This window comes from Saccharomyces paradoxus, chromosome XIII (genome assembly GCF_002079055.1).
Source record: "Saccharomyces paradoxus chromosome XIII, complete sequence".
Taxonomy (NCBI): Eukaryota; Fungi; Ascomycota; class Saccharomycetes; order Saccharomycetales; family Saccharomycetaceae; genus Saccharomyces; species Saccharomyces paradoxus.
This window is the reverse complement of record NC_047499.1, coordinates 818,771-842,403: the sequence shown is the minus strand read 5'-3', so window position 1 is coordinate 842,403 and position 23,633 is coordinate 818,771. Positions and strand designations below refer to the sequence as shown.

The following is a 23,633-nucleotide window of genomic DNA, read 5'->3' as shown; positions in this document are numbered from 1 at the left end:
AAAATTCAAATAATATATGAACTTCTGTTCTTTTTAATATTTCGTTTTTACTGTTCCCTTTATACATCCCATAACACCATTGAAAAGCAAGACCTCGTCGCCAATCGTGAGGCTTTCTATCTTTATATCTGCTTCTTCGATAAGACCGAGCCGCAATAAATAATGACGCATTGTACCGCACAGGCATCCAGTAGCTAATCTTGGTGTCACATATTTCTTAGTACCGTTATGATCTCTTCGAATCACGGCCACGTTCGTTATTGAACCTTCCATCAGCTGCCCAGATTTGTTGGGAAATAAAATTTCGCATTGAGAGACAGCAGTGGCAGGTTCTGAACCTCTTAAGTTATTTATAGCTGTCTGCATGCGAGCTCTTGCTCTAGCGTAATGATCTCTTGACGTAGTTTTGAAACTGGTAAAAGCCGATCCGTTCAATGGTTCAGATGAAATGACAACATCCCAGTTTATTGTGCTATGATTTAAAAATCCATTCAGCATCGTTTTGATAAAATATGTGGAAGCACTATCACAATTAGTCGTCAATGTTAGAATAGGTGCCATGGGTAATTGTATTGCCTCAATTCGTATACTTCCTTTCTTAGAGACAAGTACCCGTATTTTATAACATTGCTTTTCGTTGATCATTTTCTGGATTACATCATACTCTGCACTCCCTTCTTTACAATTAATGAGGTTTTCAACCAACAACTTCAATAGATCATTCAGAGACGTGTTGAAATCGATCTTAAAGTATGATAATGCTATTCTTAATCTTTGATATTGCTCCTCTAATAAGAAAAACCTTTCATAAATGACTTGCAGCATATCTTCTATGCTGTGGCACACAATAGTTTTGCAATCCTGCTTCCAAACATCAGGATGTTGGATATTCTCGAGAAGACCACTGCCGGAATTGACCTCCCTTACTCGTAAGTAGCTCAAGTAATCTTCCTTAATGATCTCCCGTCTAATCTCTTCGTCTCGTAGACCCAACCTAGGGTCTGGACTTTCAAATATTTCTTTCTTTGACGGTGAGCAGCGTGTGAAACCAGGGTCGTACCTGAAAGTAGCCAGAACCTCAAAATTGGAATTAGCAACTAAGTTAACTTCTTCATAACTTTCCATATCAGTCTTTGGATTGTTCATTGGTGAAACTAACCTATATACATCTTTTCTTTTACCATCCATGTTCGGCTTCTTATCTTTCTTTTCCTTACTAAATCTCGAAATTTTCTCCTGCCCTTCTTTTTCTTCAATAGCAGATCCAGCTCATATTTCAACAAATCATAATTTCTGAAGGCATGATGACCAGATAGGTATCACAAATAACATATTCTTACGAGGCGAGGTTATTTATATTCTCGATATATATTCACAGAATTAAATCCAGCTCTTCTACATAGTCTTCGTCGTTGTCCGGTGTAACAGGATAAAAAGGTACTATAGAGTCCTGATACATTACGTATATGTTGTTATACACCCTCCAAAATGCCTTCCTTACATTCTTTGCTGGGTGAAACAAACCCGCCCATATGTAGTTCATAAACATCCCAGGGCCAAGAGCTTGGCTCAGTGCCTCCAACCCTTCTAAAATACGCATAATAGCGTGTGGCGAAGTTTCAAAAATATTGGGTATTAGGAGATTTAGCAAATGGGTAAAGGCATCCTCGTGACCGGTACCTGAACAGTTTAAAGCCAAATGGGTTATTACATTTGACGCTGTCTGACGATGAACTAAATCCCTATCGGTGAGTGCATCTTCCAGTAATGGTATTATGAAATATATGTAATCCTTAGACATATTACCAATATACTCGAACATAAAAGACATAGCTTTGAGAACACCGTTTTGAACATTAGTCTCTGGTGTTGTGTATTCATTCATAATTACTGGTAGGACGTTGTAGGGGCCACACACTTTAGCTACGATACCAATAGCAACAGCTGTGCATACACGTAACTGACGTTCTTGAACCTTTAAGTTGTTCAATAACGCAACCAGAACGTCGTGAGGTCCAATTGCTTTTGCGATAAAACCAAATGTGGCATTTGCCGATCTTCTTATTTCTTTATTTGTGCTTTTCAAAAGTTCTAATAGCTCAAAACATATTCTCATCCATTCTTTGGGAGGTGCATAGGTAGGTGCCAACTTACCAATAAGCCCAACAAATTTGATAGTGTTTACCTCGACTTTTCTGTGCTTATTCCTTAAAATTGGAGTCAAGGTTGGTAAGACTTGGTTAATAGGGGGTTGTATTTTATTCAAATCCATTACACTCGTAATACAGCACATAGCGATGATTATGGAACCTAATACTTCTGGATATACTTCACCCAAAGATTCATACAATATAATGTTCAATTTATTTAACATTTCGAGTTCATGACAGTTCTTGATAACTGGTATCAGTATGGCACATAGATCTGCTGCATGTTGACGAACCAGTGGGGCTTTATGCTTCAAATGATTTAAAATCGTGCTCACAATGGGCGCTAGAAACGGTTTCATCCGGATGTCAAGCGATACGGTTACCGCCCCAAATCCTTTAAAGATTATAGAATCGCTATTTGTTTGTTCTTGAAACGCTATCAGGAGCGCATCAATAAGTCTCGTTTCTAATCTTTCATCTAAATCTGCAGTTCCTAGTAAATTCACTGTTTTAGTAACAGCATGGACTGCCATTGTTCTCAATGGTTCAGCTTCATCTCTTAAGGATATTAATAGTTTATCGATGGTATAAGAACAGCCTAATTTCTTTGCTAATATAACTGTCGTATACGTAACAATCTTGTTTAATGGCCTGTCCAACGCTACTCGTCTAACCCAAAATTTCTGAAAGAATTCTGGCGCGATTTCTTCTCTAAGAAATTTCGGTGTTATAGATTCTACAGCACTACACTTTTGTAATACTAAAAGGATGGTCTTTTTCATTTCATCGTCAGGAGAGTCGAATTCGCGTCTTATTATTCTCATTGCCTCTGTAGTATAATAACCGGCATACTCTGGATCCATCAATGGGATCATAGAGCCAACAGCTTTTAGAAAAGAAGATAACACTTTACCACGATGACTTCTTATACCCTTCCATAAGGGCTCCAGTACAACGTTGAAGACTTCGATACCATATGGATAAGAGTTTTCGGCTAGTGTAGATAAAGTATGCGCTGTAACAATTCGTACCGGAACGTGATCATCCATTAGGCTGTCTTTGATACAACTCATCAGCCCAGTAAGATGGTTCAACACACCTATTCCCAAAATAATACCTATTTGCTGCACAATCTTTATACCAGTATGCCTTGCTTTCCAAGATTTCCGCGAATGGCATGCTGCGTTGATGAAAGGGAGCAATTGATTAACACCAAGGGCTTTTGCCACCACAGCCGCTGCTCTTGCAGTTACGTTTCTAACATACTCATCCTCATTCTCAATATCAGGTCTCATTACCGTTAGCATGGTCGTCAGGCCAGCAACCGTAGACAAATTGGTGATTATTTCTTGACCGGTTGAACGAACCATTGGATCTTCATCAATCAGTAATGGAGCCGCCACTACTAGTATTTTATGAGCGTAAGGTTTTGTTAGATCTCCTAATTTGTAAAGAACGCGGTCTATGGTCTTGATCATTAAATGTCTCTCTTGATCTTCCAAGCTTCTGTCTAGTAATATGGGTAATAATCGATTAAATATCATTTCTGGACCAAATGTAGCAGCTTTTTCGGTTAAAAGTCGCATGGAAGTCCTCCTACTCGCTGTATTACCATTTTTTATTTTCAGGAGTAACATTAAGAATGTTCTTTCTTTCTTTTCATCCTTATTTAACTCATCTGTAGGTCTTTTGGATACGATATCGGCAAAGTATTTATGGTCAGAAGGTTTAAAAAACATCAAATCATGAATTCCTTCTATATTAACTAAAGTGTTATCAGAGTGTTCTCTGACCGCGGTTGAAGATTCATCAAATGGTTCGTATCCTTTTACATCCCAACGAGATTTTCGTTTCCTTGGCACGACAGCGTTATGAGTATTTTCATAAGATGCAACGATCTTTGTATCAGAATCGGGTTCAAGTTTCATATCAAACCTTCTTTTGTGGTATGAATCCTCTCGATTTTGCACTGTCCTAGTTTCCATTTTTTCTTGTAGCACATCTTTTTCCTTCTCCCCAATCCGTGCAGCTTCTTTCTGCAGGTTTTCCCTCAAATCTTGAGGAATAGAATATTGGCCACCTAGTTGGTGGCTCTTGTCGCTATTATCAGCATTCACAAATTGTACAGGACGACTCATGATGACAAGCTCTGATCTTCTATGTTTATTGTGCATAAATAGTTGAAGAGATCTTTTAATTCTAACTCATCGAGATTTCAGTTCGCGCAAATATCAGTACAAACCCGAGTAAGCTAAAAACTAGCAGCGTTCTAAATATTAGCAATCACATCCAAAAAGCTTTCAAGAGACTATAATTGGTTGTGCATATCTGTAAAAAAACATAAATAGAGGCAGGTGATGGTAATTAGGGGGAAAGCACATGCTCTTCTTATTGCAAGAAGCTTTCATTCCTACACGCCTTGCTTCAGAGTAACCACCAGAGGCAAACGACAGCGAAGTAAGAGCAAGCAGCAAGCAAAAGCACTGCTAGATTATACACAAGAGCTAGATAATGGTCGAGCTACTGAAGCAGTTGCGGACTGTTCAGTTGGAACAGAGAAGAACATAGAATCGATAAACAAAGATTTTTTACAGCGAACAAAAGGACTAGAGCCTGATATTGAATTAAAACAACTCCCTCAAATTAAAGAGGAATTTTATCAACGTTATAGAGATAGGTACGTCAAACCCTCTGAAGATTGGTACATAAATACCTGGAGTTCCTTAACAAAACCAAAAATTCCGCTCTACAAGTTAATAAATTCAGATATTCAATTAGTTACGAAATTGAATACTCCAAATCCGATCGAATTTCAACCTGTTCAACTAATGGAAAGTCCCTTAAATGTTGGCGACTTAGTTCTTTTGAAAATGAGACCCAATGAACTGGCGATGTGTGTAAGTCTTCCAAACAGCACTATGGATCCGCGATACACTTTTGTTGCTACTGATGGAACCATGTGCTTTGCGACCAAAAACCGGGTATTATTGAGGATTCCTCACAAATTACCTATTGGGGTTAATTCACTTATACAGCCAGAGAGTCATCACAAGCATCTGCCGATTGGAACTATAAAAAACTTTTCTAACCAAACGAACATTTTGCCGATTGTGGCAAGGCAGTTGATAACAAGTAAATATCCTGCGCAGATTTCAAAGTTAGCCTGGAAGGATTTACCCATTACTACGAAAAAATTGCAGTTACTTCACAGATCATTACAAAATTATATGGGTCCATGGCAGATTCCTTTTTTTACCTTAGTCGGATTGGTCCAGAAGTTGGATTTGAATAAAGCTTTGGACGATGAAAATGGAATAAATTATTTAACCAGTCTAGTGAATAACTATCACACTGTAAACAATGCACCAATAAATTCATCTACTTTTGTATCCACGTACTGGGCGATTATGCAACAACAGGAATCGAACCTTTGGGGGAAAATTCATCTTAACACAGCGTTATTGTCACCTGTATCAGTAACGATCATTCCACTGAAGTCCCAACATTTATACTATGCACAGGTGATAGAGAAGCTGGAAGCTAACAGTTATAAGGAAGTCAATAAGTTTGTAAAATTGGTAAACGAAAGGAAATATCGGGATATTTCAGCTTTATACCCTTCTGTAATCCAATTGTTAAAAGATTTTGCCGCTGGAAATTTTCACAGTAACGGAATTGTAGTAACTCTGATCTCGAAAATATTTAGAAAGATAGAACGCTACAAGGGTTGTGACATAACAAGGGATATATGCCAAGATTTGGTTAATGAGATAATACCCAATTCGATGTCCAATCCGTTGTTACTAAATATGGATTTAGCGTTGCCTGCTTCTTCAAAATTGATGAAATCCCAACAAAAACTCTATGATTTAACTAATATAGAAGATTTACAAAAGAAAAAGTCCGGCACTGATGGCGACAGGTACGATTTTGGTGATCTTAAAGTTTTTTGTATAGATTCCGAAACTGCGCATGAGATTGATGACGGTGTGTCGGTAAAAAACCACCGTAAGGATGGGCTGTACACTTTATATATTCATATCGCTGATCCAACCTCTATGTTCCCAGAAAGTACTAATGTTGATACTGAGGGCATTAGCACAGATATCCTAAATGTTGCCTTGAAACGATCATTTACCACATATTTACCAGATACGGTTGTTCCCATGTTACCTCAGTCGATTTGTCATTTATCTGATTTGGGAAAACAAGGGCAAAGGACAAAAACAATATCGTTTTCCGTTGATGTTAAAGTCATTTCTAGAGGCAGCGGAAAATCACTTGAAATTATGCATGATAGTTTTAAAATCCGAGAAGGCATTGTGTCGAACTTTCCTAAGGCTACTTATGAAGATGTCGATATGATCCTTAGTACACCCAATGGCGAAGCATCACCTATTAAAAAAGATTTGGAAAGTTTATCCATGATTTCCAAATTATTGAGAGAGCAACGTATAAAAAATAATAATGCTGTTATATTTGGGGAAGGCTTTAATAAGGGCCTAGTGGCACTAAACGCCAATGCAGAAGGAGAACTGACTGAGGTGACATTTTCGGACCAAGAGGAAACGCTATCCACCATTTTGGTTTCAGAAATGATGATCTTGGCCAATACTTTAACAGGTAAATACTTCGCAGATAACAAAATCAGTGGTGTGTTCAGATGTTATAAACAGTTACCACTGGATCTATTAGCACAACAGCAGTATGACTCTATGATAACAAGTACAAAAAAAGGGCTCTTCCCCCAGCTAAAAGATATTGTTAAACTTTCATCATTGTTGAACTCAAGTTTTTACACCGGGCGACCTTTTAGACATGAAATGATTGGAGCTAAGCAATATTTGACTGTAACATCTCCCCTTCGTCGCTTTCCAGATTTGATAAATCATCTACAGATTCATCGTCATTTGCAGAAAAAGCCTTTATGTTTTAATCAAACACAAATTGACAGTTTAATCTGGCCAATTCAATCTCGAGCAGATATTTTAAAAAGGGCTAGCCGCAGTTCGTCGACGTACTGGACACTAAATTATTTAAAGAAGCTAACGAAATTAGAACCAGAAAGGACTTACGATGTAATGATAACATCAGTGCCGCAGAACGGATTTGCTGGGTGCGTTTTTCCGGACTTGTCATTCGCTAGGGGAACATTAAAATTGCATCCAAGCGCTATGCATTATCCGATGATTGGAGATATCGTGAAGAATTGTAAAATTTCAAAAATTGATTGCTTAGAAGGAATGCTGGAGCTGGAAAAGCTATAAAAAAGGAGCACTTCCTCCAAGGTATAAATTCAAGAGACCATGCATAATTTTCTCCTTGTAAATAACGTATATAAAATATTGAATCGAGACTAACGCATTGATTTCTTTGTAGCAAAAACTGCATAAAGTACTATTAACATATGTGCCTACGCGGGAAAGGAAGAATACTATATACATATATAAGTGAGGAATATCAAGAAGAAAGGAAATCCAGTTGCCTTACTTTTCCATTGCTTCAGACGATGGTTCTCTTCTCCACTATAAACCCAGGGTTTGACTTCCTTGACTCTCGCTGTTGAGATGGTGTTAACTCGTGCTCTGTGACTTCAACTTTAACCAATTCTTTCACTTTAGCTAGGGAGCCAGCTATGGCCGGGTTCACTTTTTTATAGACTATGGACCCTCTCCTACCTAAACCCAAGCTTTTGACAATGCTCTTCGTTGTGTGTGGCATGCCGATGAGCGATCTGCTTAACGTGACTTTGTAAAACACCATTCCCAATATTTGCTATCAACTTTTATTAGCAGGACCCTCAATAATGATCCCAACGCCCGACTTTTGGAGGGGGAGGACATATTTTGTCCTTAATGTTTAGAAAAGCTCTTCGAGTGATATTTCGTGCAGAAAGATCATTAGTTTTTCCAAAAATGGCTGTATTAAATGCAAGAAAGGAATATTAGCGTTGCCAGAAGATGAGCATATAGTCCCCTCGTAAGTTCTTTATTCTAGTTTAGAATATTAAATAAATATGACACAGGACAAAGAAGTCAAAGTGGTTGCCCCAGATGTTGTGTCTGCCCCAGGAGTAAAAATTAATAGGTCTGTCAAAGATACAAAACATCAAAGTAGTGATGATTCGGTACTGCAAACTAAAAAGAAAGGCAAGAAAGGTAAGAAATCGAAACCTGTAGTGACACCAGAACATATTGCTAAGGTTCGTGCCGAAAGGGAAGCCATGAGGAGGGCTAAGAGAGATGCAATGTTAGCTCAAGGTGTTGATCCGGACTGTCCGCCAGAATTACATTTTATTAAAAGACCTTTTCTATCTCTGCATGAGGAAGAACCAGTAACTGGATTTAGATTCAAACTGATGACTTATAACTGTTTAGCTCAAGCTCTGATTCGCAGAAAGCTGTTCCCAGATAGCGGTGACGCTTTAAAATGGTACAGGCGTTCTAAAGTTCTATTAAATGAATTTAAACATTATAATTCAGACGTCATTTGTTTGCAAGAAATTGATCATATTCAATTTCAAAGTTTTTGGAAAGATGAATTCAATAAATTGGGATACGATGGACAGTATTATAGAAATCCTACAAAAAACCATGGTGTCGCCATAATGTGGAGGAGAGAATTATTTCATCAAGTGGACAAAATGTTAATTGATTATGATAAAGAAAGCTCAGAAAGTATTCCCACTAGAACAACGACAAACAATGTGGGCTTAGTTTTAGCTTTGAAGTTTTCTGAGAAAGTGTTATTGAGTTTAGGTAAGACATCGTCTAAAAAATGTGGTATCTTAATTGGCACTACGCATTTATTTTGGCATCCATTTGGCACTTATGAAAGAACAAGGCAATGCTATGTTGTTTTGAGAAAAATGAAAGAATTCATGGGTCGTGTTAATGTTTTACAGAACGAAAATGATGGGGATTTATCTCATTGGTTTCCTTTTTTCTGTGGTGATTTCAATTCTCAGCCATTTGATACACCATATTTATCAATGACATCCAAACCAGTGCACTATAAAAGCAGAGCAAAGACCGTCATTGAGTGCAGCACTTCATTCAAGTTTTCCAAGGTGCGTGATGGCGAAGAAGGTGCAGATGACGAAGAAGGTGGGAATATTGAAAAATACGGTAAAGATCAACCTGAGAGTCCAGTTCCTGAAAATTTTCATGCTAACGAGGAACAATCTGAACTGGTAGATAAAATGGCAAAGCTTCATAATTCGCTGGATATGAGAGCTATTTCGCTATACTCTGTTGGGTATAAAAATGTTCATCCGGAAAATGCTGGTCTTGATAATGATAGAGGTGAGCCTGAAATTTCTAATTGGGCGAACACTTGGCGCGGGTTATTAGACTATCTGTTCTACGTCAAGAAATGGGACCTACAAAATAACTGTCAAGAAGTAGAAGACCTCAGCGATTTTGAAGAAGAAAACGAAATTAAATGCAGAGGTTTTTTAAGGATGCCGTCCAGTAATGAAATGACAAAGCATGGACAACCACATGTTGGAGAATATGCAAGTGACCATTTGTCTATGGTTTGTGATTTAGAGTTACAACTATAAGTTAGCGTTGTCCATGAATATTTGCTCTTAGTTGCACGGTACAATGTTTAGTGCAACAAGAAACCTTTGATACTAAATGTTACATTATTTTTCCTAACTACATATTTTTATGTAACCGCATGTAGGAGCGGGATTTTACTCGTCTTTATATATTGAATTTGGGCTTTTTATCAAAAGGTTTCTTTTCTTCTTTAATCGAAATATTATAATCGTTGAATTTGTTGTAGAACATGTTCCAGATTTTAACGTATTTATTTAGTCTTTGGATTGCCGGATCGTCTGCCCTCTCAGATTCTAAGATCTTATTTCGTATATAGTATAGTTTTCGTAAAGAATCGTCCTCACGCATAATTCTATCTTTTTTAGCATTAGGCTTCTCATTTTCTTCAAAAGTAGTTTCAATTTGTAACAGGTAATCATGTAAAACTTTGTAATGTTTCTGTAATAATGGGTTTTTGAACTCAGATGGGTTATATCCATCCCTCAGATTAAAGTGCCCCATTATACTTTGAGTTATTTTCTTCATGTTATCATAATCTAGTTTATGTTCAGAGCCATCATCATAGGATAGTAAGCTAGGGAATTTCCTAATCTCGTCTAAGAACGGGACCCTGTAGAGATAAAATCCTTCATTGTACTCTTTGGCACTTGAAGGTGATAATACAAACAGTGAGGGATGGGAATTGGATTTAAGTTTTCCCCATAGCATTGCAATTTTATCTTTCTTTCTTAGGGTTTTTAATAAAGAAGCCAAGGTCCTTATCGAGCCTTCATATTTTGCCTCATCGGGGACAATGAATGAACTTTTGTCTATGTTATTGAAATAGTGTATCGATTTGTTAGAGGAGCGGAACCCAATAATCCTCAAAAACGCATCTTTTTGAGTATAAGCCTCCATGACAATCTGGTCCTGGTTATCTGATAAATTGATATCGAGATCACCATAAGGATACACTTTAACTGTATTACCACTAACGTCTTCTCCCGTGATAGGATGTAAAAACTTTCTTTTTGAATATGCCTCTTGCCTGATATCTTCATGCTCATAAACTAGTTTATACCTGACTCCAGCTTTTTCATGGGTATACATAGTGTAACCTTTGATTCCGATGATGAAATTTGCTTTCTCATCAAATATCAATGGACATTGAAACATTATTCTTTTTACCTCTTTTTTTCTTAAGATCCTGGATTTGATATATTTGGCATCTATGGGCTTTGTATTTGGACCATCAAATTCAGAGTTCAAACCCATATTTTTATTTATACCAGAGCCTAACTGTAAGATATCGGAATAAAATTCATCGTCAAATGGTTTATTGGCGTAGCCGATGAAAAAAGTTGCAAAATTTACTTTATTGTCAAATAAATCAATTGTGAGCCTTCTTAACCTTGCTCGTTCATCGGTATCTTGTGCTTCTTGTGGCTTATCAACGTCAGTGAATAAGAACACTCTCTTGTTGCTTAATTGCTTTTGGCCGGGAATGTCTTGCAAAAAAGTGTCGAGCATGAATGTGAATAGTACAGATAAGGGCAGTCGCTTTTCATCCCCGGTTTGTTGAAAGTTGAAATAGTCATACAGGCTTATTCGCCCAGATGATAAATCCTCTAAAAGATCATTTAATATCTTCATAAACTCAGCATTTATATCCCTTAATGGAAATAATTCATAGATACCTTGCTTGGCATCTTCTCTATTACAGTAATAAAAATAGCAACCAATAGCTGTCCCAGGTCTCGTTATGACTAATTGTGACATCAACTCATCTAGTGACTCTAGAATTTCCAATAATGGCGATTTACAGTCTAGTTCGGATGATTCTTTGAATATTGTTTCTGATAGTTCAATGCAAAACATAATTCCTTCATGGATATCATACTTTCTATAACCTGTTTCATCCATTTGATCATTAGGTTCACCACTACTGCCAAAGGCATTATTGACTGATTGCATAATATCCCGTCTTAAAACTTAGGTTTAAGCGATTTATCAAATCATAGCTTTTGTCGATTGAAGCTCATAACAATAACGCATAAAACGCCATTTAACTACCCATCTTTAGAGGAATGCCTAGTTCATTGAGTGGGAAGAATCTAAAAAATTAAGGTAATCTAAAATATCTCCCGGGGGCGAGTCGAACGCCCGATCTCAAGATTTCGTAGTGATAAATTACAGTCTTGCGCCTTAAACCAACTTGGCTACCGAGAGTTAATTCATTGGTATTGCATGATTATCAAGATATATACATCATTATATAAATCTTCTATGAAATACGTATGAATAGCCGTGTTACGAGAAGCCAGATTGAGTACACAATATCAGTACCTGCCTCCCTTAAATGACCTACCTAAACATGTAAATACCTGAACGATTACTTTAGATTCGAGATCCCGCGCTTGTACCATTTATGAATCTTATATAACAAGCAGATGAATAACATTCTGTGAATTAGGTCGATAGGTAACCGTAAAAATAAGTTAATTTTTTAACAATATTAGGGCTGTTAAGACACATCGGATTTGGTTGGAATGAAATTCCAATATCATCTATTTAGTAGTATATTATCACACACGGTGTAAGAGGATGGCATAAAGATTGAGAAACAGTCATCCAATCTAATGGAAGCTGAAATGCAAGGATTGATAATGTAATAGGAAAATGAATGACAACGTATAAAAGGAAAGAAGATAAAGTAATAACATTATGTAGAGCTATCGATTCCCTTTTGTGGATTCCTATATCCTCGAGGAGAACTTCTAGTATATTCTGTATACCTAATATTATAGCCTTTAGTAACAATGGAATCCCAACAATTATCTAATTATTCACCAAATTCTCAGATTTGTTAGCGCCTATAATACAACGGATATTCTGCTGAGCTCGAAAATATATAAATTTCAAGCTAATCTCTCAATTAGTAGGTCTTCGACTTTGTCTTGAGTCACTGTGTGAAAAGCTCGTTTACATTTCCGCATATTCTAACATAGCCAGGGAATAACTATAACCACCTGTTTCGGCAAGCATTACGCCTGTTGCTAAAATATTATCATATTTGGTTTTAAGAGAACATGAAATTATGAGGCCTGTAGGATAAGATTAAAATCGTCATCGAGTTTAGTGGGAACTAAAATACACGGATTCATTGTTTAGTATAATCAATGAAAGATGAAGTACATAAAACATCGTTAAATCATGTAGAGTTGCTGTATTTTCTGTTGATTCCTACTCCCGAGGATAACCTCAGCACAGTCGCTGTGAATAATTTTATCATCTTCGTCAAATGCAAATCCTAAAAATGTCGCATCACTCTATATGCGTTGTGTGTGTGTGTGTGTGTGTGTGTGTGTGTGTCTGGACGTGATGGGGCCTATTATTTATACATTCATCAGCAAAAAAAAAAAAAAAAAGGCATGATTGAAAATTTTGATCTCTGAATTGGTTGGATCGTGGTCATTGAATATATGTAAATCCGGGAAACAGACCAGCATAGTCAAAATGGATGAAAATATTCATCTTTCGCTGTCACAGATAAATAAAGACGTCAGAAAGGAAAATAAGTCCGTCAGAAATCGACTTCAGAGTATCATTTTAGATAATAAATTTTTACAAGATCGAGTTGTTCCTATTTTTCCCCACTTTCCACTAATACCTAATGAAAGATGTGGGATGTGGTATTGTAAGCCATCAACTTTTAAGCAGACCAGTTATTTTAAGAGCACAGACGGCCATGTCAATCAATGGGACTTTAGCACCCGAAGATTAAACTTTCATCTGTTAGAGACCATTCGAGATAATAAAGGTATCATAATTGTTGATAGCACAAGAAGAGGCAAAAAAATTCCAGATGCTTTGAGTAAAACTGTTCCCATATGGTGTGCGGTATTGAATACATTAATGCTTCAGGAAACAGAAAAAAATGTTGACATAGATAAAGTACTGTATCTTCCACCTGAGACAGTTCCTAAATCAGAGTATGACATGATTAAGGGAAAAATACCTGAATTAGTTGCGAAACTACAAAAATTGAATATTATAGATTCTAATAGGTTAAATGAATTGTTTATGGGTAAAATATTGCGGCCTATATGGGTTCATCCCGGCTCTTCACTTCTAGACCATTCTGTTGATTATTTCACTGGTGAAGTACAGGATTATGAAGCTTGGGAAACACCTGAAGACCAAAACATCATACCTATTATCTTGTGTACAGTAAGCTATCAAGCACAAGATGGTATGGATAAAAGGTACGGATTTACCTATGTGCAGGGTGCAGCCGACGATCACGAACTTTGGTCTTTTGGTTTGGATTCGAAGATGTTTTGGGCCCATATAGATTGTCTAGGTGACATGAATTATTCAGACGGCCAGTTACACGATTATATCATGGATCTGGCTGCTGAAAAACTGAGAAATCAATTGTATATACAAGATATAGGGAGCCTGGATGAGGTTTTCGGGAACATTGATAAAATTACGAATGAGATATCACTGGGAAAAGTGAGTCCAGGCTTAACAATCAATGAGAAATTGAAACAAAAATTGAAATCAGAGTATGGTAAAGTTATGATTTTCAGTGATTCGGTGACAGTTGTTGAAGACACAGACGATGCAGGAGAAAGTAGGACAGATTCCTTTATTTCAATATATAAATTGCAAAGTGGAGACAAGAAAAGTTCAAAAGCTTTACGATCCACTTTTCCGAAAATCCATGGAGAAGTTCAATCGGCGCTTACAGGTCGAGATGAACAAATGAAGCCAATACTTGTATGTTGTAATACAGGTACGGATATGTCAATTGGTGTCATTTTAAGTATCCTCTGTACCAAATATACTGAGGAATGGATGCTTACGTCGGAGTTACCGGACGTCAGCAAGATTATAATAAGAAAACATCTGACAAAACTGATTTCTCACCTAGAAGGACGTAATGTTAACCCGTCAAGAGCAACGCTGAACAGTGTCAATAGTTTTTTAATGTAGTGAGTTAGGTAATGCTGCGATACTTACTCGCAATGCTGCTGTATACTTTAATATCAAATAGCGTCAGTTTCACTGGAGAAAGAGCGGGTTACCGTTTATTCTGAACAGAAAAGGAACACTGAAAAAGAGCCTTTCAAGACATTGGCTAATGAAAAAAGTACGTAAATCTAGAACGAACTATCGAAGCTTCTCCTTCGTTACCAGTCCACCACCTAGATTTATGATTAATGTGGATGAGTAAACTGGTTAAGCATCCATCCTACAGTGTTTTGGGGTTTTACACGAAGAGGCTTTGTACTGAATCATTCAAATCGTTACATGAATTTGATGTACTGCCGAATAGCACAATATTTCATTCTGTCTATTCTCGAAGAACGTGCACAACTGGCAGGGCTCTCATACGTGATACTTCAATCCATAAACCTTATTCAACCCACAGGATATATGCAATTGATCGATCAAAAAATGAAAATACTCGGAGGGCTTATGACAAATGCGAGGTAAAGGGAATACCCATTGATGCGTACACGTTAAAACGAATTATTAATTCTTGTGGTATGAATGAAGTAGAATTTTCGAAAAGTATAAGTTACTTATATGTGAAGACCGCAGGCTCTGGACTCAGGGATGTACTGTCTTCAGAGGAGCTGTCTTTTCTTTTAAACAAACTATATTCACAACGGTTTCAAATCAGGGGAATTTGTAGAGACATAAACGTCAAATATTCAGAATTTTGGTTTAAACTGTTTTCCTTATATGCAGAAAAAGTTGACGCCAAGAGAAACCAAATTAATTTACGAAATATAAAATTAGATGCGTGCGAAATATTTGATATGAATCTTTTAATCAAAAACTTCATAGAGCTCGGTCAATTAGGTAAGGCTCAAAAAATTTTAAGTTTTATTGTCGATAGAAATCCTGATATATTACTTTCCCCAAAAACTGCAGACATTAGCACAATTGTTCACTTTCTACAATTACGTTGTGGCGCGTTGGCAGCTTATTGGAAAATACCAGATAATAGTGAGCAAAAACAATGGCATTTACGAAGGATGGTTCGATTAGGTGCGAAAAATACTTCAATTCGTCTCTCTTCCACCTATAAGGCCATGGACCACCAAACGTTATTGAAGATTGCTGATCTTGCACTGCAGGAGAAAAGGTTTTTGAATTCCGAGGATCTATTATCTACTTTAATTCAGTCCTTTGGGCACTTGGGACAAACCCAAATATTGGAACGGTGTATTGAACATGTATGGCAAATATCACCGCAGGAGTTTCCTAGTCACGTGGTAGTCAAATCTCGAGGATGTTATCCTAGTTCCAAAATTCTTGTTTCAATCTTGGTCTCATTCTACTTAAATGACAACGATCTTCACAGAGGCCTAAGTATTTTGGATTCATTCATAAAACACTATCCGGATGTGAAATTGGATGCGCTATTTTGGAGAAGACTGCTTCAGTTGAGCCATTTCGCTTGGGCGCCAACGAACGACAAGAGAGCCACTTCTGTTGTTAGATGTTGGGATTTAATGAAGCAGTGGTATACATCTAAGCGGCTAAACCCTTCAGTTGATTATGAGACGTTGAGACAACTGTATGATATCATGAAGAAAACAGGTAATTTCCCGCTTGGCATTGATGTTTTAAGGAATTTCAAACTAGGGATCGAAAGAGTGAGAACAGCGAACGACGGAAGAGTCAACAATATCATTATCAAATACCAAAAGTGTATTATTAAGGAGCTTGTAAATAGAGGTAAATTTTCAGCGGTAAGAAAATTTATTAACAATTTCGGTTTTGATAGAAAAATGACCAAAGATTTGAATATTTTCTGTGCAAATCGTATGCTCATAAGGAGTAGGAAAATGAAAAACAAGATTGAGAACAAAAAGGAAAGGGAAAAATTAAGGCAGGGTAGTTTCGATGATGATGAAGATGACGGTATGATTATAGGGAGCCTTTGGTGAGAAAAGTGTAATTAGAATTAGCATTTTTTTTTTGCATATTCTTATTCTACAGGATGTAAATAATATAGGACCTCTTATGTATATCTAAAATGTAGAGTTTAATATGTATAAACATCGAACTCATTTACGAAGACGAATCTGGATAGTATCCACCATCCGTATCTAAACCACACAACTTGAGATTTGTGAGCATTTAGCATAGCGGCAAACGCTAGTGTGTACTGCGCATGCGTATTCATTAGTAGAATCCTATTGCTTTCGGCCGTTGTCTTCGACGGAAGTGCATGGATTACTCTACGAAAAGGGGAAATCAGGTTGTAAAGCATTTTCAGGATTTCCCAAATAAAAGAGTTATACTTTAAAACGATGTTGTTCCTGTAGCTTCTCAAATATAATGCTGTGATATGAGGTGTTCGCTCATTCTTCTTGGTGCCTAATTGAGCATAATCATCGACCAATTTTTTAACAGCGGCATGACAGCTTTTATGATTGATATGGTCAGATACACCATATGAACCGAAGGTAACGATGATCTGATTCAAGTTACGATTCTTTATATCTATTTTTTGTGAAAGAGAAGAAGTTATTGAATCGATATCCCAGATTTTGTCCATACCATCCTGGAAATCCATGACCTGTACGGAGACCGTTCTTTCATTGTGTAGCAACAAGGCGGCCGACTCATTTAATTCTCTTACCCTGGTTTTACCAAGACCTTCGGCATTACCCTTTGACAAGCAGAATATGTTAAATGGGACAGTACTCGGAAAGTATGAATTAAGTTGAGAGATCATGGGCGAAAAAAACATGACTTCGTCATCAGGGTGCGCTATGACCAAATTGATTTGATAATCACCATATTTATGAGGGAAAAAATGCTGCAGTGATTCATTGTTTCGAGAGATAATTTTGGGCGTAAAATAAATATATAGTATGGTCAATACTATGGCTAGTTTAGTAATTTTATAGAGCAGTTTCGAAAAATTAACCTTTGCACGCCCCAACATCTTCATCTAAAGTTTCTTCACGGTTGAATAAAAAGTGTTATCTACACCTCAAGCTGCAGCGTTGCTTATGTATACTGATCAATAAGAGGGTAGTTCAAACGTATAAATAAAAGTGCAGCATCAACTTTTATTTTTCTAAGACGTTAACATAAGTAATAAACCTTCTAGAAGGAATAACACCTACGAGATAGAGAGGGCCAAACGGAAAATTAGGAGAGTGCATTTGGCTACCCGGCTGGGGGTTTCTTTCACATACACATTGACACATTCCCATATATATACCTAAGGAAAATTACTCAACGTTCAAAATTAGAAAGTGACTAGAAGAGGCTGTTAGAAAAAGAAGTTACTGCTATAGCAGGTTGTGCTACGACTACTGCTGTTAAATTCGTGTGATTCGTAATTTCCTCTTTTGGAAAACTTTCGCATCTGCTAAAGAAGGTACAATATTTCTTTTCTTTAACATATTATTTTTGGTGCTACAGAATATTCAGTTCTTGTACCTTTTCTCTCTCCTTTTTGACCGGTGTTTATTTGCGATACAGTAGCTATTATATCAAAGAAAGAGAGTTTGTGTGTAACATAGGGAAAAAAAACTAGAGCAATCGATTATTAGAAGCAGTGAACCATAGAAAGGCGCACTTATTAGGTTTTGGGGATTTTGAGGCTATTACTTTTTCTTGAGACTTCTCCTTATCGGTATTACCTGGCCATTTAGGAAGTTTTTTGCCGCCGAGGTTTTCAGTGTATTTTCGTATTACGCGATAACCGGGGTATGCATGGAGCGGCGGGGCTGATATTTTGTGGGGTACGAAAGCATGATTGGTCAGTGACACTCAAAAAAAGAAAGCAGCTGTAAAAATAGTAGATTTTGTCAAGCTCCCCTTTAAACTGGTGGTACCGTAAAAAGACAAAGAATTTGTTGATAATTCATCACAGTATTTATCTTCTCATAGACAATATTACAACACCATAAAGTAAACTTATCAGTTGAGAAAAACACAAATTACAAAATCATGGCAAATAACAACTCTGGTCGACAAGGTTTGGAACCCAGAGTTATTAGGACTCTGGGTTCGCAAGCGCTCAGCGGTCCCAGCATATCTAATAGAACTCTAAGTTCAGAGGCAAACCCCCATTTTTCCGAAAATGTAAAGGAAGCAATGATTAAGACGACTTCTCCGACACCCTTATCTACTCCTATTTATAGGATAGCTCAAGCTTGTGACAGGTGTCGATCTAAGAAGACCAGATGCGATGGTAAAAGGCCACAGTGTTCGCAGTGTGCTGCGGTCGGATTTGAATGTAGAATAAGCGACAAGTTACTGAGGAAGGCGTATCCAAAAGGTTACACAGAAAGCTTGGAAGAAAGAGTACGCGAACTAGAGGCAGAGAATAAGCGTTTACTGGCTTTGTGTGATATCAAAGAGCAGCAAATAAGCCTTGTTTCACAATCACGGCCACCAACATCAATAGATAATACGGTCAGAGGCAATTTCAAACAGGATTTGAAGGACGCGCCTTTGAATTTGTCTTCTACGAACATCTATTTATTAAATCAAACGGTTAATAAGCAGCTGCAAAATGGCAAAGTCGATAGTGACAATAGTACTTCAGCAATGAGTTCATTAGAAGCACCACCTCCGCTGCCACACAAAGACCATCTTTGTGATGGCGTTTCATGTACAAATCATTTACACGTTAAGCCCACTTCCACGAGCTTAAACGATCCAACCGCCATATCGTTTGAACAGGATGAGGCTCCCGGTCTTCCTGCGGTAAAGGCACTAAAATCGATGACGACTCACCAACGTAGCACTCAATTGGCAACTCTAGTTTCTTTATCCATTCCAAGATCCACTGAAGAAATCCTGTTTATCCCTCAGCTTTTAACCAGGATAAGGCAAATATTTGGTTTCAACTCAAAGCAGTGTTTGTATACGGTTTCACTGTTATCTTCATTGAAGAATAGGTTGCCGGCTCCACGACTTCTGTTACCTTCGACTTCAAACACGTTAAAGGAGAAGGACGAAGGTAAGAAACCTAATGATGATCCGGCTTTTTTGAAAACGTTTCAAACCACCAACCTCTCCGATTTTGTTGACTTGAAAAGGTTTTTGATTGCTTTAAAATTTAACGTAAACTCCTTTTCAAAGCAATCAGAAAAGCTGGCTAACGATTACGATAATGAACTACTTTCCCTCACTGAAATCAAAGAGCTTTTACACCTTTTTTTCAAATTTTGGTCTAATCAGGTACCAATCCTAAACAATGACCATTTCTTACTATATCTTAATAATTTTGTTGAAGTCGTAAGGGATTTATCTTTAGAAAATTCGAAGACCAGTAACACTACCAAAAGTACCGTCATCACCAATCATGAGATATTCGCCTTAAAGGTTGTAATTATGTTACAAATGGGGTTGCTAATTAAGATTAAAATGGAAAAAATAAAATACACCGTACCGAAGAATCCGAAGGCTAAATATGCTAGATTAATGGCATATTATCACCAGCTTTCCCTAATAATTCCGAAAAATCCTTATTTTTTAAATATGTCCACAACATCATTACCATCTTTACAATTGTTATCTTTGGCATCCTTTTATTATCTAAATGTGGGTGATATCTCGGCAATTTATGGGGTAAGAGGTCGTATTGTTTCTATGGCACAACAATTGAGGCTTCACAGATGTCCTAGTGCCGTATTGAGTGTACACTCTAACCCAGTTCTACAAAAATTCGAACAAAGTGAGAGAAGATTACTGTTTTGGGCCATTTATTACATTGACGTTTTTGCCTCATTGCAACTTGGTGTTCCCCGTTTACTCAAAGATTTTGATATCGAATGTGCATTACCAATCTCTGATGTTGAATATAAGGATCAGTTATCCATGGAAAATGAAAAAAAGAACAAAAAAGCTAAAAAGATTCAACTACAAGGTCAAGTTTCAAGCTTTTCGTTGCAGATAATCAGATTTGCTAAAATATTGGGTAACATTCTAGACTCAATTTTCAAGAGAGGTATGATGGATGAACGTATAACTTCTGAAGTAGCATTAGTACATGAAAACGCGCTGGATAACTGGAGAAACCAACTGCCGGAAATGTACTACTTTCAAATAACTGTAAACGGAACCGTGAATTTAGACGAGGTAAGAGCAAATAATCAGAGAAATACTGAAACGACATTTGAGAAGAAAGACATCATACTATTTGAAAAGAAGATTTTATTACTGTTCTATTTTTTGGCCAAATCTATGATACATTTACCAGTTATTGCAACCAAGCCTCTGCCTAAAAACGTTGATAATGTAACAAAAAAGAAGCAGTCTATGTTCAACAACGACTCTAAAGGTGCAACCGACCAGGACCACATGATAGTAGATGTTGACATGACGTCTCCTGCCATAAGGACGTCATCCTCATATATCATTTTACAGCAAGCTACCAATGCAACGCTTACAATTTTCCAAACTATCAATTCGATGTATTTGCCATTGCCTTTGAATGTATCAAGAACGTTAATCAGGTTTTCTTTGCTATGTGCCAGAGGTTCTTTGGAATATACCAAAGGCGGTGCTTTGTTCTTAGATAATAAAAATCTCCTTCTCGACACCATCAAAGACATCGAAAACGATAGGCTTCTGGATTTGCCTGGAATTGCCTCTTGGCACACATTAAAACTATTTGATATGACCATTAACCTATTGTTGAAAGCACCTAATGTAAAAGTTGAAAGACTGGACAAATTCCTGGAAAAGAAATTGAATTACTACAACAGATTGATGGGGTTACCGCCTGCCACGACTACATCATTAAAACCACTTTTTGGCTCTCAATCGAAGAACAGCGCAGAAAATAGATCAAGTAAATCTATTGTCAAAAGGGAAAATCCAGAACACGAGTATCTTTATGGAAACGGCGGTAGTAATGACGATAATCCTGAATCGGATCAGTCACCAATGACAAATGCAAGCAACGGTAATAAGAGATTAAAATATGAAAACGACACGAAACGAAATGTAGACAATGACAGTATAGTCAAAGGCCAGAATGCATCAAGTCTCCAGAATGATAATAAGAAAAACGTGTCGACCAGCAATCTGTTTCCATTCTCATTTAGTAATACCGACCTCACTGCATTGTTTACCCATCCTGAAGGACCAAATTGTACGAATAGTCATAACAACAACGTGGATGAGAGTAATAGAGCTTTGACGGGTACCGCAGATGCCAATATTGGGAACCTAAGTTTTTTAAATATGGCACCATTCTTGCAGGCTGGTAACTCGAATACAGGTCAAAATGCGGTTGATAATAAGCTTATGCATATGGATGCGATATTCAGCCTGCCAAGTAATTTAGATCTCATAAAGGATAATGTGGACCCTAAACCAGAACGGTTAGAACCAGTGGTTAACCAAAACCCTGGGCGTTTAGAAAACAGTCAATTGCAGCAGAAAGATAAAGGTACGAATATGGAAAAGAATAATTTAGGTTTCAGCAGCAAGAGTAACTATAGCTTGACAAAGCTAATGAGATTGCTGAACAACGACAATTCCTTCTCCAACATTAGTATCAACAACTTTCTGTATCAGAATGATCAGAGCTCTACATCACGGGATCCAGGATCAAATAAAAAAGCCGCTACAAACACTGGCTCCAATTTTAAACCACCTTCAACTGCTAGTAATACCAGCCAAAGCAGCATCCTTGGAAGCACGAAGCATGGAATGGACAACTGTGATTTTAACGATTTGGGGAACTTCAACAATTTTATGACAAATGTCAATTATTCTGGGGTGGACTATGACTACATAGTAGACGCATCACTTGGGTTAGCTCCTTTATTGGTGGATACGCCCGATATTTCAAATACTAACACGACATCTACTACATCAAATCGAAGTAAAAACAGTATCATCTTGGATACAACGTTTAATGATGACTCGGATCGATCGCACATGAATGCCAGAGAAGTATTGAACCCCACCGACTCAATTTTGAGTCAAGGAATAATATCCTCTATAGGTACTAGAACTACCAGTAATCAAAGATCCCTATCATCAGGCAATAATTCAAAAGGTGACAGTAACTCCCAAGAGAACCCAGACAGTACAAACGGTCATCAGCTGGATACACCTTCTACACTGTTTCAAATGAGAAGGACTTCCTCAGGGCCTTCAGCGTCCCACCGCGGTCCAAGACGCCCTCAGAAAAATCGTTACAATACAGATAGATCAAAAAGTTCTAGTGGTGGAAGCTCCAACACCAATAATATACCTGATTTGTTCCAATGGCAAAACGCCAAATAACTCTTTATTTCATAGTTTAATATATGCAAAACGGAATACTCTAAATATTCACGAAACAAATAATATTCTCACATACAATTTCACATTAGGCAGTTGCCGTAGCTCACGTTCATTTTATGAACAGCCAAACCTATTGTTGGAAGAAAAAAAGAAGATAACAAAGATGACGCCAAAACAGACTTTGGTTGGGTACCAATGTTCTTCTGATTTCTCAATGGAACTACTCCTCCAATTAGGAAATTTTTATCAGTTCCCATGGTTACGTTACCGGAGGAACACCGTTTGACAGCGCGGAGACTGCACGGAAGGGAAGACAAGGCAACAAGGGTGCGCATAAATAGCGCCGACAATGCGACGCCAAAAACGTGGTTCGTATATTGATTAAAAAAAATATATTCTCCTCAGACAAACGTTCGTAGGACGCGTAAACTTTCTCTGTTTTTTTACGGGAGTTTTGTTTATTAAATAACAATGGCATGATGAAGATTTGCCTGCACTATTGCCATGGTTACGAGCTTAATTTTCTTTTATAGTACTTTTTCGAGAAAGATACTCAAGAGATTTAGGTTGGACAAAAATAGATATATAAGGCAGTGAAAATACATCTTTTAACTATGGTTAGTTTCAGCAAGCCAAGCTAAAC

The 23,633-nt window shown here is 37.3% G+C and overlaps 10 protein-coding genes and 1 non-coding gene across 11 annotated transcripts; 5 read left to right on the top strand and 6 right to left on the bottom strand.

The window, feature by feature from the left end:
- Positions 1-33: 33 nt before the first annotated feature.
- ABZ2 (aminodeoxychorismate lyase ABZ2) lies at positions 34-1,188 on the bottom strand (the record flags this gene model as incomplete). Its single annotated transcript, XM_033912700.1, has 1 exon — positions 34-1,188. One exon carries the CDS (start codon positions 1,186-1,188, stop codon positions 34-36), a length of 1,155 nt encoding a protein of 384 aa, XP_033768591.1.
- A 184-nt stretch (positions 1,189-1,372) lies between these two features.
- Positions 1,373-4,288, bottom strand: HSH155 (U2 snRNP complex subunit HSH155; the record flags this gene model as incomplete). The annotated part of the gene is made up of 1 exon (XM_033912699.1): positions 1,373-4,288. The coding sequence occupies one exon, from the start codon at positions 4,286-4,288 to the stop codon at positions 1,373-1,375; it is 2,916 nt and encodes a 971-aa protein (XP_033768590.1).
- A 219-nt stretch (positions 4,289-4,507) lies between these two features.
- DSS1 (exoribonuclease II) lies at positions 4,508-7,417 on the top strand (the record flags this gene model as incomplete). Its single annotated transcript, XM_033912698.1, has 1 exon — positions 4,508-7,417. One exon carries the CDS (start codon positions 4,508-4,510, stop codon positions 7,415-7,417), a length of 2,910 nt encoding a protein of 969 aa, XP_033768589.1.
- Positions 7,418-7,652: 235 nt separating this feature from the next.
- MRPL33 (mitochondrial 54S ribosomal protein uL30m) lies at positions 7,653-7,913 on the bottom strand (the record flags this gene model as incomplete). Its single annotated transcript, XM_033912697.1, has 1 exon — positions 7,653-7,913. One exon carries the CDS (start codon positions 7,911-7,913, stop codon positions 7,653-7,655), a length of 261 nt encoding a protein of 86 aa, XP_033768588.1.
- Positions 7,914-8,166: 253 nt separating this feature from the next.
- Positions 8,167-9,714, top strand: NGL2 (RNA exonuclease; the record flags this gene model as incomplete). Its single annotated transcript, XM_033912696.1, has 1 exon — positions 8,167-9,714. One exon carries the CDS (start codon positions 8,167-8,169, stop codon positions 9,712-9,714), a length of 1,548 nt encoding a protein of 515 aa, XP_033768587.1.
- A 145-nt stretch (positions 9,715-9,859) lies between these two features.
- YKU70 (ATP-dependent DNA helicase YKU70) lies at positions 9,860-11,668 on the bottom strand (the record flags this gene model as incomplete). The annotated part of the gene is made up of 1 exon (XM_033912695.1): positions 9,860-11,668. The coding sequence occupies one exon, from the start codon at positions 11,666-11,668 to the stop codon at positions 9,860-9,862; it is 1,809 nt and encodes a 602-aa protein (XP_033768586.1).
- A 166-nt stretch (positions 11,669-11,834) lies between these two features.
- SPAR_Mtrna21Y lies at positions 11,835-11,923 on the bottom strand. The gene has a single exon. It is a non-coding gene; the product is annotated as a tRNA-Tyr (tRNA).
- A 1,287-nt stretch (positions 11,924-13,210) lies between these two features.
- RIT1 (tRNA A64-2'-O-ribosylphosphate transferase) lies at positions 13,211-14,695 on the top strand (the record flags this gene model as incomplete). Its single annotated transcript, XM_033912694.1, has 1 exon — positions 13,211-14,695. One exon carries the CDS (start codon positions 13,211-13,213, stop codon positions 14,693-14,695), a length of 1,485 nt encoding a protein of 494 aa, XP_033768585.1.
- A 227-nt stretch (positions 14,696-14,922) lies between these two features.
- On the top strand, positions 14,923-16,665 carry AEP2 (Aep2p; the record flags this gene model as incomplete). Its single annotated transcript, XM_033912693.1, has 1 exon — positions 14,923-16,665. The coding sequence occupies one exon, from the start codon at positions 14,923-14,925 to the stop codon at positions 16,663-16,665; it is 1,743 nt and encodes a 580-aa protein (XP_033768584.1).
- Positions 16,666-16,763: 98 nt separating this feature from the next.
- GPI12 (N-acetylglucosaminylphosphatidylinositol deacetylase) lies at positions 16,764-17,678 on the bottom strand (the record flags this gene model as incomplete). Its single annotated transcript, XM_033912692.1, has 1 exon — positions 16,764-17,678. One exon carries the CDS (start codon positions 17,676-17,678, stop codon positions 16,764-16,766), a length of 915 nt encoding a protein of 304 aa, XP_033768583.1.
- A 1,010-nt stretch (positions 17,679-18,688) lies between these two features.
- CAT8 (DNA-binding transcription factor CAT8) lies at positions 18,689-22,990 on the top strand (the record flags this gene model as incomplete). The annotated part of the gene is made up of 1 exon (XM_033912691.1): positions 18,689-22,990. One exon carries the CDS (start codon positions 18,689-18,691, stop codon positions 22,988-22,990), a length of 4,302 nt encoding a protein of 1,433 aa, XP_033768582.1.
- Between the last annotated feature and the right edge of the window lie 643 nt (positions 22,991-23,633).